Source organism: Pundamilia nyererei, unplaced genomic scaffold (genome assembly GCF_000239375.1).
Source record: "Pundamilia nyererei isolate P.nyererei 1_Seehausen unplaced genomic scaffold, PunNye1.0 scaffold00050, whole genome shotgun sequence".
NCBI lineage: Eukaryota > Metazoa > Chordata > Actinopteri > Cichliformes > Cichlidae > Pundamilia > Pundamilia nyererei.
Genome location: NW_005187451.1, coordinates 3,161,235 through 3,174,023, shown reverse-complemented (window position 1 = coordinate 3,174,023; position 12,789 = coordinate 3,161,235). Strand labels below are relative to the sequence as shown.

Here is a 12,789-nt window from a genome sequence, read left to right as displayed (position 1 = left end):
GGATTCCCATGATGCACTGGGTGTTTCTTCTTCACTCATGTGTTTGTTAATAGACCCCTCTGCATTTAATTACTAGTAAATATTAATCTCTGCCTCTCTTCCACAGCGGGTCTTTGCTTTGTCTTCCTCCCCTCAACTTCCTCTTCCTGTTAAAAGGGAGTTTTTCCTTCCCACTGTCGCCAAAGTGCTTGCTCATAGGGGGTCGTATGATTGTTGGGTTTTTCTCTGTAATACTATAGTGTCTTTACTTTACAATATGAAGTGCCTTGAGGCTGCTGTTGTTGTGGTTTGGTGCTGTATAAATAACACTAAATTGAATTGAACCTGTCCAACACACTGCTCTTTACTGTAAATCCACCAGAGTACAGCTTGCTAACCTGTTCATCCTGCAGTAAACAATATTTTACAGACACACTTTTGAACAGAGAGGTCACCAAAGAAGTAACAGTGCTAATGAATGAGATCCCATAACCCAAAATCATGAGCATGAAGCCCTCAGTTTCTGTTCCTCTCACCTGCATAAACTTAAAAGGTATTTTTGTTGTTACAGACATTTTAATTACGCTTCTCTCCTTCACTCAGACGCCATCAGATCCCCTTCATGGCCTGTCACCAGTCTTTGTTCCTATTCTTTCATACAAAACATGAAAGCAGCTGTGCTGTAACATTTCACAATGTCTATGTCACTGGCAGACAACAGGGACCGTACACATTTCATGTCGTGACAGAAGTTTACTTAAGCCCTTGTTGGCAGTAGCAATACAGCCCCATTAATTTTACAAACTTAGTTAGTACACAACTTCTCATTCGTATCATAAAATCACTCAGCCGTGACCTTTTCTGGACTGCAGATCTGGCGTACCGGGCATTTGCTCATTGCATGCACTTGTGGCCGATATACTTTTGGTTTTTTCCTTGTCGATATAATTTTAGAAGCTATAGGCCGGCTTGAAAGTCCACTTTGCATCGACCCTACAAGTACCGGCACCAGCCATTTGTTAATTTTTCATTACTGACATTGTATTGGCCAATCTAATCTCTCAACACAACCGACCTACCTTACGTTCGCTGTGCTCTCATGCACCTCGTTGAACAGAAGAAGTGATGGAGACGGACAGCTTGCTCAGCTCTAACATCGCATTGAGGAATCGCACAAATCAAGTGGACCGTCTGACCAATCGTGGTGGACCAAAACTTGCTGATGGCTAAAATGGAAAATGTAATTACTACATCTATTAATCTCTGTAATATAATATTAACTATGATAAACAACAAAACTATATGGAAAACGGATTTTTCTTCCAACAGTGTGTTTATTTATCTTCAAACATAACACCTGTACACGACCATTAAAACGTAAACAAGATGCTGAACTTACACTACAAACTACACATACTGCAATAGTGCATATATCACCATAAAGGGGGCTGTGTGCGACTCCCACCATATATGACTCACACTCGCAGGTTACACGTACATTAGAAAGTAGTCATTCAATACCAAGCAATAAACATCATCCCCAAATTTTCCACCAACCGGGGCAAGTCTCCCCTGCGTGGTGATCTTTTCTAAGCTCAGAGTTGATGTTAATTCTGAAATCCATTCTATCCTTGGTCGATCCACCTCTTTCCAAGCAACTGCAATCACTCTGTTGGCCACCAGCAGCCCTTATGTGACAGCTGGATAAATAACCAGCAGAAAAAGTTTTGGTTCTAAATGCATCTCTAATATTTCTTATTAATATGAATATTTCTCCTGTAAGTCCTCTCTCCAGAACTCGAGCTTCTTTGCTGACGTTTCTGGAGAGGCAGCCACCAGTTCATTATACATTTTAGAAATCAGGCCCCTTCCCTGACAATCTTTCACCATCATTTCTTCGAGTTGATGGGCCAGAAATGGACAAGGACTAGTTTTGCTGTGTTCTAATAAAATCTCTCATTTGTAAATATCGAAAAAAACTTGCTGTGGGCAACAATTTCATCAAAGGACAACAAGTGTTTGTCTGGATTGTGGAAAACTGAGACGACTGGTCTTTGTTTGTTTGGGTTTTTTGCAACACAGAAGAGAACCTTAAAACATTTGTCATATACTTTACAGTAATGTTCAATATTCTTTGCTCATATTAAATGTTTTAATAAGTAAATATTTTGCCCCAACAGTTCAGCCAATAAAAGGCTTTCCTTAGGCACATTTTGTGTGCAGTTTGCAGTCGATGCAAAAACTGAAAGCTTGCTGGTGTCAAACAGAAAAGCAGCCCTACTGCTTACTCAAACCACACACACTCTTTTCTCACATAATTGTGAAAAACTGGTTCTGCACACATTAACGCGTCGCAGCCGTTAGATTCCTCTAACAGGTGGAAATGACTCGTGGGAACATAACCTGTAAGCTGCCAGGACCAAACAGCAAACTCAATGAATAAACATAATATCTCACTGATTAAAAACAACAACAACAACAACAACAACAACAACAACAACAACAACCCAGTAGCATGGCTACTCATTAGGACACAGTCCAGCTTGTTTGTTACACTTAATTTGCACTTTAATCACACACAAGTCCAAACCTGTGTCGCCTACACGCTGAGAACGGCACATGTTCACTGTCTTATTGAAAGTCATGAAGTTTTACTTAGAATAAGCTGCTGCATGCATGAAGTTGTGTTTTCTGGTGGGAGAGCAGCAGGGAAGATTAGTTTGTGTTACTCTGTTTATTTTGTATCCTTCCCAAAGCACTGATCCTCTGCCAAGTCAAACCAACAACACACAGACATAGTAGAGGGAAAGAGAGAGGATCAGGAAAGGAGGAGGAAACTGGCAGCAACAGTGGCCAGACATAACTACGACACTGTGATGTCAGCTCCAGGTTAGACTCTCCGATTCTCTTTCATTCAGTTCCTCCATCCTGTCCTACCCTAATGTTTATCTCTGTAAAATGCGGAAAGATTTGACTACCGACAGTAAACACAAGTGCATCTGATGTTTCCACTGATTACTATTGACTAAACTTGACTAAACACACAGACATTTAGAGACAACAGGCCCTAGTAATCATTTCCATTAGTTCTTTGACGTTTGCCTGCAGGTGCATGTGAAGTTGGTCCAATGTAATGTAAAGTCTCTATGGATGAGCACATGAATGTCTGCTCAGAGACTGATGCCAACTACATTTACATGAGCCAGGCTCATTGCTCTACCTGCACACTCGCCTTATTCACCCATTCATATGTGCACTTTTTTCTTCCTAAATGGTTTCTAACATTCATACACGCCAATGGATGCAGCTTGGGCACATGGACGTAGAAATTTCTAAACAGAAATCTCCGGCAAACAAACAACCAGTTCATGTCTCTAATTGCCTTTCCCGTTTTGGAACAAACTCTTATTTGTGATTCCATTTTGAGATATGAAGTTACAGACAGCAGCAACCACAGTGAATTATCTTCCAGCGAAACGTGAAAGGATGATGGTAAATTCCATACAATTACAGTTCACGTCGGCAGTAACGACACCTGATACATTAAAATAGTTAAATCGTTTTGTGAATTTGCTAAAACAATGTCTTACTGTACTATTCTCTGAACCCTCTCCAGTCTGACCAGCAGTGACATGTTAGCCTCATGTTCTCCTTAAACTGCTGTCCAAAAAGTCCAAAAAAAAAAGATGTGGGCTGTATAAATACTTGGAAGAATTTCTGGTCTTGTTGGGAGAGACAGGGTCTATCCCACTTTGGATGGAGCGGCTCTCATTTCTATAAATGTTATCCCCCCAAAACCACATCCCCTTAGAGACTGTGTTTTCTCCAAAAATCAACAAAAAGAAATTTAAACACTAAAATCACAACAAAAGAAAAATATAGTGTCCACAACTGTACCAAGGAGTAAAACAGTGACATGTGGATTATATGTTAGGTCTGACTCCTGGAAGTCTCTGTTAGTACATGAATTAATAATTAATAAACTGGTTTACTCTGCCTTAGTGAAACCTGGAAGATTATGTTTGAATGAGTCAACACTCCCAACTCATGCTAAAGTCAGAATCCTCGAAGCACAGGGGAGCTTTCAAGAGGAGCTTTCACTCCAGCTTAATAATCAACCAAAGACCCAGACAGAACTGTAGTTCATTTGAAACCCTGATGCTTAGTCTTGTGGTATGGAGGGCCTCGAGTGCCAAAATGAAATAAACATATATTTAATTATTAAGACATTTAATTAATTATTTATATATTTCATTAATCAACTGTTTGAAAGCTTGAGTTTTCAGTTGCAACATCTCTCTGTGTGCGTCTGTGTGTCTCTGACCTTCTGTGCTAATCATCATTACGATGGAGGTAAAAACCCACATGATCGCACTCGTCTGTTCAGCCAACCCGACGACCGCGATGCAATGCACAAAATTACAAAAGTAAGAGCTGTGCGATTGGCCGACATGCCACAAAGATTGTATCTCATGACACAGAATGTGATATGTCAACACGCACCACCCACGACACAAGTGAAGCAGCAAGCATAAAAACGCCGTAAGGAACGACGACGGACATGGCAGTGGAGAAAATGAACTGAATCCGTTTTTAATAGGTTTGATTCATCCCCTGCACCCCTTCCTACTGCTACACCCACCACCACCATCTGGGCACCTGGGGGACTGCTCGGGATTTGGCGTTGACGTAACGCCGCAATGCATTGTGGGAGCGCGGCGCCATTTGAGAAGGCCACGAATCAAAACAAACACACTGTGTTGGAAGGACGACTGCCAGAACCATGCTTAAAATCAGCTCAAAAGTCAAAGGACTGTATCGAGACCGGTTGCCCCCGGACACCAAGAGACGGTACTTGGAAAAAATAGCGTGCATCGGTAATGTGGACCCGTTTTTCTCTCAGCTGCAGACTTGCTGGTGTTTAAGGGTTTGAGAGTAAAGATTAGACAGAAAAACAATCTTTAAAAAAAAGACGTGCTTGCACTCACACATGCTATGCATAATTACAACCACATTTCACAATTTATAGAAGTGCAAAAATCTCTCTAAGATTGCAGTAGCAAAGTGGGAGACAAACAGGAGAAGGGGATGAACGAACTCACCACACACAGGATAGCTGACTGTGAGCGCACACCATCCTCAACAGGTTTCCATTTATTTTGCAATTTTCCAGTAAGATCATGCTGTAAAACTAGTTCCACAAGATGATGAATGACCTCTTTTTACTTTCAAAGAGACATGAGGGGTACTTCACAGAGTCTGACCTACATCGATGCATCCACACAGTGTCCATGGTTACCATGATTGCTGCAGATGCACTAAAATACTGTGAATTAAACTTGCACTGCAAAAACCTAATGGTGACATGAGTGTCCAGGTTATTCATTACGACTGAACGGTATAATTTGGTGAAATTATACTTTAGAAGTATCATAGAATTCAGCTGAAGGTGACGGGCCCCCGAGGTGACGGGCCCCAGAGGTGGCGGGCCCCCAAGGTGACGGGCCCCCGAGGTGACAGGCCCCCGAGGCCGCAAGCTGTGTCCTCCCGTCCTCGGAAATCTGGACTTGTGTGGACTTTCCACGCAGGAACAAACAAGGATTTAAGCACAAACTCCACTATGTTGCTGTATTTTTCCTGAAAGACCTCAGTGCAGCACCCAGTAGGGAGGGTTGCTGTAGCCCAGGAGGTCGAGTAGGTCATCTGCTGACTGAAAGGTTGGTGGTTTGATGCCCGGCTGCTCCAGTCTACAAGCCAAATATCCTTGAGCAAATTGCTCTCCGACGCATCCACTGGAGTACGAGTGTGTTAGACAGAAAGCACTCACATAGAAAACTTAGCCCTTTTCCATTAGTACCAGCATGACAGTTTTCAATTAGGCGATAGTACCAGGTACTGTTTAGTACCTACCTAACTGGGACACGTTCATCCTCCAGCTTCACTGTTTATGCTATGCTAACATAGCTGCCTCGCTAGCGATCACGTAGCACCTTTATATACCAGCTAGCCCAACTTCAGTAACCCTACAAACGTCACTGCTGTTTAGTTTTCTGTCTTCATTTATATTGGAAGTGATAGCAGAGCTGTACGTTTGAATTTTTCATTAATCTCTCAGTCAGAACATGCTATATCATGTTTAGGTGGAAGCTAGCGAGCTAACTTCCTGCTAACTTCTAACTCTGTTAAATTTAATAAATCCTGTTTTCATGGATGCCTGGATGTTAAGCTTAATTGTTACACCTGGTAAAGCAGCAACGCTGAACATTTTATTACAGATGAAAGAATTTAGACAGTTTTTAACTCTCATTGATGTCGCAGTGTTCGTTTGACTTTGGGACCTGAAGCGGAGTTTGGGCCCAGACAAGTACTCACATCAGATTTAAAGACCGGATAGGATATTATGGTCGACAGTATCGAACGCTGCACTGAGGTCTAGCAGGAGAAGCACAGAGATGAGTCCACTGTCAGAGGCCATAAGAAGATCATTTGTAACCTTCACTAAAGCTGTTTCTGTGCTGTGATGAGCTCTGAAACCTGACTGAAACTCTTCAAATAAGCCTCTGCAGATGCTCTGTTCTGTTTTTTGCTTGTCTTCTTTCAAGGATGTTTGATATAAAGGAAGGTTGGAGATTGGCCTATAATTAGCTAAGACTGCTGGGTCTAGAGATGCTTTTTGAGTAAAGGTGTAACTACAGCCAGCTTGAAGGCCTGTGGTACATAGCTGATTAATAAAGATATTTACAGTGTAGTACTGTCCATTTAGTTTTGTAGCATTTGACTGAGTCTGAGCAGAGAGTAAAGCCAGAGGCTTGCCTCATATTCTGCTCGAGGTTTGCAGACTTTCAGTCATTGTGGTTCCAAACTGTTTGTAGAAAACTCCCCACAATGAAGGTGAAAAAGCCTAAAATAGAAAATAAAGTTAAAATCTATACTCTTACAACTTTAAACCTTTACAACATAAAATAACTTAACCTTCTACATAACAAATGTACAGTTTCTGTCATGCACAATATTTAAACATGTACTTATTTACTTATAACCACAAATTTGTGCCTCATCAACGGGGCTGCTAATGACAAGATAAACTTCCACAAGCTCCGTTACAACACTCCCTCCAACCTCCCCGACTGTTGCCAAACTGCACCGACAACAGTTATACAGGAAGTCATTTCTTCAAAATAATAGCATCACAACTCCAACCGGAAGTTAATCCCAGCTGATAGTACTGCCAAAATAAGATGCAAGTAAGCAAATAAAAGTATTTAGGGTTATTTATACGGGAGGGACTTTGTTTCCAGGCAATCCAACATGTCTCTACCTCAGGCTTAAAGAATTCCTAACTGAGTTAAATTATAAATATGAGGACATAAACACATTCAAAATGGAAACTTGGAGATTAACCCAAGCAGGAGGTTTCTGACCCTGAAAAGCTCAGCCTGAGGACAAATAACCTACCATCACAAACTCAGGGAGCAGAAATGCCCTTCAACGCCACTGATGAGGCGTGAGCTGCGAGAAAACACTCCCAATAATGGACTAATAGAAAAATGACCGAAGAGGAATTTGAGAGGAATGTGGGGGGGTTTCAAGAAGTGGTGATGATGCAGTGTCCTTTAGTGTGACTGCTCTGTGTCAAATGCTTCTCATTGTATTCAAGCCTGTGAATGTGGCAGCATGAATGTTCGCCTTCAGCCGAGCACGCCACTTCGAGGACAGCACAGAAGTTGCTTTTTATGGCCTAATATCCAAATGAGCTTTTCCACCTGTAATCACTACTTATTTTGTCCTCTAACAAAACAAACAAAAAAATAAATCACACTGTTGAGTTATCAGAGCACCCACCAGCTAGACGGGCTACTTACAATTTGCCAATACCTTACTTCACATTTGAACTGGCATCATTCAGTCTCCAGAGATGACCAACTTTGACCACTTTGCCTCCTCCTGTCACCTGCTCAGTACGGCTATATCGGTACACACAATTTGCTGCATTGTCCTGGTAACTAAATGTTCAGTGTTTGTTTAAATAAAGCATAGCGTGACCTAAGCTAAGCTGGGGCAGTCCTTAATTAGTATACATAATTGGACAGATCTCAGCCAAACAGGTAAAACAATAGTAAGTTACACCATTTGCTTCATTCTTTAATCTTTTTTTAAACTTGTTTATAGTTTACAATTAGGTTAAGTTATTCAATGGACCTGTATGTATTATTGTAGGGTCTACCTTGCAAAGCAAAGTACCTTGAGGCGACTTGTCATTTGGTGCTGTATAAATAAAATGGAACTGAGGGAAAAAATGCTCCAGCTGTGGTCAACTTTAGCCAGGTGGGCCACGGCATTTATAGGCTGTGAAAAATGCTCCCCACATGGACTGCTTCTTGTTGTGTGCCAAATATGAGAAAGGTAGCTGAAGATATCGGAGTCTGTGTCCCACTGTCCTGAGTTAGTGTCTGTTGATCTCTGGCTGCTCCAGTCTGCATGCCAAATGGGTAAGATATTAACTCCAAGTTGCTCTCCGGTACATCCACTGGAGTGTGTGTGTGAAAGCACGTCAGCAGAAAAAGCATAGAACAAAGTGCTTGTATGATTAGGTGGTGAATGAGGCCAGTTGTATAAAGTGTGTTGAGTGCTCAGGTAGAGTAGAGAAGAACAAGTCCATTTACCATCTTTTTGACTCTTTAGATTGTTTCACTATTTTGCAGATGGTCCAACTGGTGAACGACACAACAGGAGCTAATTCAAACAAAAGATAATACTTAGAGTATGATGGTACCAATGTAGTGATTCCATTACAATGATCAGTAGCACTCGTCACAGCGAGCCATGTTTTAGATAAACACTTTTGGCTGCATGTATCAAAAACCAGCTTGAAAAGCAAACGAAACGTCAGTAAGTAATCAGAAAACATTAGAGACGTGTGCCCTCCCCAAGAAACAACGAAAGCCAGAATATATGCACGAGTTCTTTTCTTTCCTATCATGTGAAAAACAACTCAAGCACCATCACACACTCATGTCTCTCTGTACTGCCTCTGAATGTGTCCTGATCTAATACCAACCTCTTTAAAATGCTCTGGCTGCATTTGCAGTTATCCAACTGTGCAAGCATGTAATGCTTAACACATGCAACTGTGCTTGCAGGTTTACATGTCCATGTGCATGCATTAATACACTGAAGATGTGTTTGGGTACACTCTGCATGCATGTATACATACAAATGAGCACCAGGTTTGGTCTATTTATAGAATGGCTATATTAGCTCACTGCATGTGTCAGCTGCTGCTTTCAAAATATCCACAGATAGCACCAGCAGCTCCAGTAAAGCTGCACCAGCAGCTCCAGTAAAAGTCAGTGTGAAAATAGGTGGAAGAAAATCAAAGTGTATCTGTGGTGATCAGAGAGCTGCCAGACAGTCACACCAAAAAACTAACATGTGTGTGCAAAAAGCTCACAGGTTGCTGAAGTTGGTTATAAACCTGGAGTGGGTGCACACATACACAACAGACACACAGCACACCAACAAGTAGAGCCTGTTAAGCAGTGGAGCAGCATCTGAGTCACCCTTGCTTGTCAAACTTGTGCCTCACTAACAGTACAGACTTGTTCTTGGGTAAATCCCTTCACTGGAGAGAGTGTGTTTATGAGACAGAGGCGAAGAGCTGTTCAGTCACATCAGTTTTCTACATGTGTGGGTAAGGATGTGTGTGCACATTACAGGGCCGCTAAACAGAAGGATTTGGGAATTCCTCCAAAGGAGCAGACAGGCCAAGAGGTGGGAAGAGGGGAGGGAATCTCAGAGCTTACCAAGCACACAAAGCAGCACCCCACTGCCCAAGACAAGCCACCCAACCCGTCTCCATCCCTCTCTGCATCCATCAGTGTCTTCCTATCTATGTTTTTTCCATGCCACACATTCCAACTCACTTGATGAAGCAGCGAGCTCCCTCAAATGTATATCCTTCCTCCCATCCTGTTGGTAAATCTGTGAGGGAGGGAAAGAAAAACAACACAAGACAGCAGGAACATAAGGAACGGTGACAGAGACAGCGAATCAAACAGCAACACACTTTTTCTAGCATAATATCTCGTTTGGATTGCGCCCTTTTTAATCAATCCCGCCCCCTCCCTCCTGCAGAATTTATCATTTTGTGTGCGTCTGCCTGCTCAGTATCACGCTGGTGGAATACACCATTGATGTGCATGCACCCAATAAAAACCTCCCCACGGCAGATGTGCAAATTTGGGGGCAATATCGTCTCTGAGCTGACGCACAAGCCGCAGCGCATTGTTCTATAATCAGCCGTGGTGACTGGAAATACTGGGTTTCTGCAGCAAAGCGGGGTATGTATCAAATGTCACTGCAGGGAATCCGCTTGGAAATCGGCAAAAGCCTACGTGACATAACTTTTAAAAAGTGTGTCGCAAAGTGTCCAGGTGGAGTAAGTGGGGTGGGGATGGCGGGGGGACGCCGTGCGCAACGGTCCGACAGCGGAGAGGGGCGACTGTTGCTTTGCTGCAGAGAAGAAATCTACCCCCGTCGTCTTTCACGCTCTCCCCGCAACTTGTCGCCCCTTTTTTCCCACCGTGACGCGCACATAACCTTTTCTAGGCGATGCGTGCGTGCGTGCGTGCGTGCACGGATTTTCGCAGGAATGTAGAAAAAACACATCCTGTATTACCTGGGGTTTTTCTGTGCCCCGTGATGACAGCTTCTCCTGTAACTGGATGCAACCAGGTTGTACTCTTTGCTTCTTCGCTGTTGGTGAAAGAAAACGGGGGAGGGAGAGGTGAACAGAGAACCCGAAAAAAAAACCCAAACAAGAATGCGTCGGAGAAAAAAGCAGTAGGTATCCATAAATCCGTGTATCCGCGTCATATTTACTTAATGAAGAATATGCGTCCATCCCGAGTCACCCCATAACTCCAAGAAGAGGGAAGGCAGGAGAGCCAGTCCGGCTGAGGATCCGCCGCCATGTCTAGTTTGGAGCTTTGCTTTACTACGGGTATGGGCTGGAGTGCGCGGCTCCGTGCCAAGCGCGCGCGCACTTCATCCTGTGCACGCCTCAAGGAAATGCGCGAACGCGCAGAAAAGATAAAGATGCAAGCAACGATTTTGTCACAAGCCTGGGGAACCGATGGGCTCGTTTTTGGCAGCCGTGCGACTAAACTGGTGCCGGTGAACGTTCCAGATAACACGTAGCTTCATCTGTTCCGTACACGAGCTTTTCACAATGCACCAAATAAATTCAGATAATATTGACACTGTTTCTTCTTCTTTCGTATATGATAAACTTTATTTCCACTTAGGTCGGCCCTTCTCTGCAGATCAACACGTTCCCTGTGAATTATTGTTTTTTCACCATTATGGCAAATGGGGTTGAACTCATACCAATCAGGCATGATTATAATACTACTGTGAAAGAAGCCAAGGAAAAAGACCGTTTCCATGAAAGGGTGCACATGGTCTGCAGCAACATTTAGGTGGTGCATGTAGGGAAATGTTCAAAAAGGGAGTCTGTGGCTGACGGGTGTTCCTGGTTTCTAAAAGGAAATGTTTCCAGTTGAATTGTGACTTGAAGATTTTTTTATTTATTACTAACTAAAGACTTCACAATAAACTCCTTCTTAAATAAGCATAAACGTTCCAAAAAACAAGACATTTATCCAGAACAACCTGTGTACTCCTAACCTCTCCGGCCATGCTCCTCCTCTTCCCAAACCACAAAGGTTTTCATGCTGCCATTGCACTTACATGCTTAAAGTGATGGGCACCTCTTTTGATTCTTATCACAAACAGGGCCGTATCATTACCTTACGAAAACATAACCTAAATGTTCAAATGTATTAATCCTGAAAATATCAATTATGTAACTCACAAGCATCTATGAATTACAAACCAAACATGAAATTAATTGTAAATCCAAATATAAAGTAGATATCTGGCGCCTACAGTAATATCCACATGGGTGGCAGGACCCGAGGTTTCCAGAGCATCAGACTGTGTTTCCTAAGCACGTGACACAAGCTCCCGGCCATCCACGTGAAAAAAGCAAACATGATTCATCAGAACAGGCCATCTTCCTCCTTTGCTTGATGGTCCACTTCTGATGCTCATTGTTGTCACAGTCATTATGGGCACACTGACAGGTTTTGGCTGTGCAGCCCCACAAACAAACTGTGATACCCTGTGACACCTTTTTATCAGAACCAGCACTGAGCTGCAGCAGCAGCTTGTTCCTTCAGCTGGAAAATATGGGCAAACCTTCCCACTGCGTGTGAAATGTAAATCAAAGCAAAATGTAATGATTTGCAAGTCTCATAAATCCATATTTTATTCAAAAAGAGCATATACACCTTATCAAATGTTTGAAATTTGTCACGGCTAAGCCGCAGGTGTGTTTGTGGTGCGGACCCAAATGCAGACACGCAAGAGATGAACAGAGGTTTACACAAAAAGCGAGCCTTTGGTACGGAGATACACAAAAAACAGAAAAACAAGGTGAGGTGAAACTAAACTGAAACCTAAACTGGGAATGAACCAACTATGAAAACAATGACGCGAGAATATAAGATGAAAACTGGATGGGAGCGTGTAAAACCTTGAACATGAAATCAAATCACTTTTATTGTCACATGTGCAGGTACACTGGTACATGCGAGTGAAATTCTTGTGTGCGAGCTTCACAAGCAACAGAGGTGTGCAAAGTACAATAACATAAGAACAGGCAAATATAAGAATGGCTAAATCTGAGAATTATATGAATAAATATATGTACAATATAAGAGTATGCATATTACTGAATGTGTATAC

General features: G+C 42.5%; 1 protein-coding gene across 4 annotated transcripts in view; it reads right to left on the bottom strand.

The window, feature by feature from the left end:
• Positions 1 to 11,025, bottom strand: part of LOC102196053 (pleckstrin homology domain-containing family A member 5) — a 160,467-nt gene extending 149,442 nt beyond the window's left edge. For all 4 annotated transcript variants that reach the window (XM_005733217.2, XM_005733219.2, XM_005733218.2 and 1 more), the window contains exons 1-3: positions 10,861 to 11,025; positions 10,658 to 10,734; positions 9,903 to 9,960 (exon numbers count right to left, since the gene is read on the bottom strand). In XM_005733217.2, the coding sequence (XP_005733274.1) occupies positions 9,903 to 9,960; positions 10,658 to 10,734; positions 10,861 to 10,952 (227 nt within the window). In that variant the 5' untranslated portion in view covers positions 10,953 to 11,025. The remainder of the gene's footprint in view (positions 1 to 9,902; positions 9,961 to 10,657; positions 10,735 to 10,860) is intronic.
• Positions 11,026 to 12,789: the final 1,764 nt, after the last annotated feature.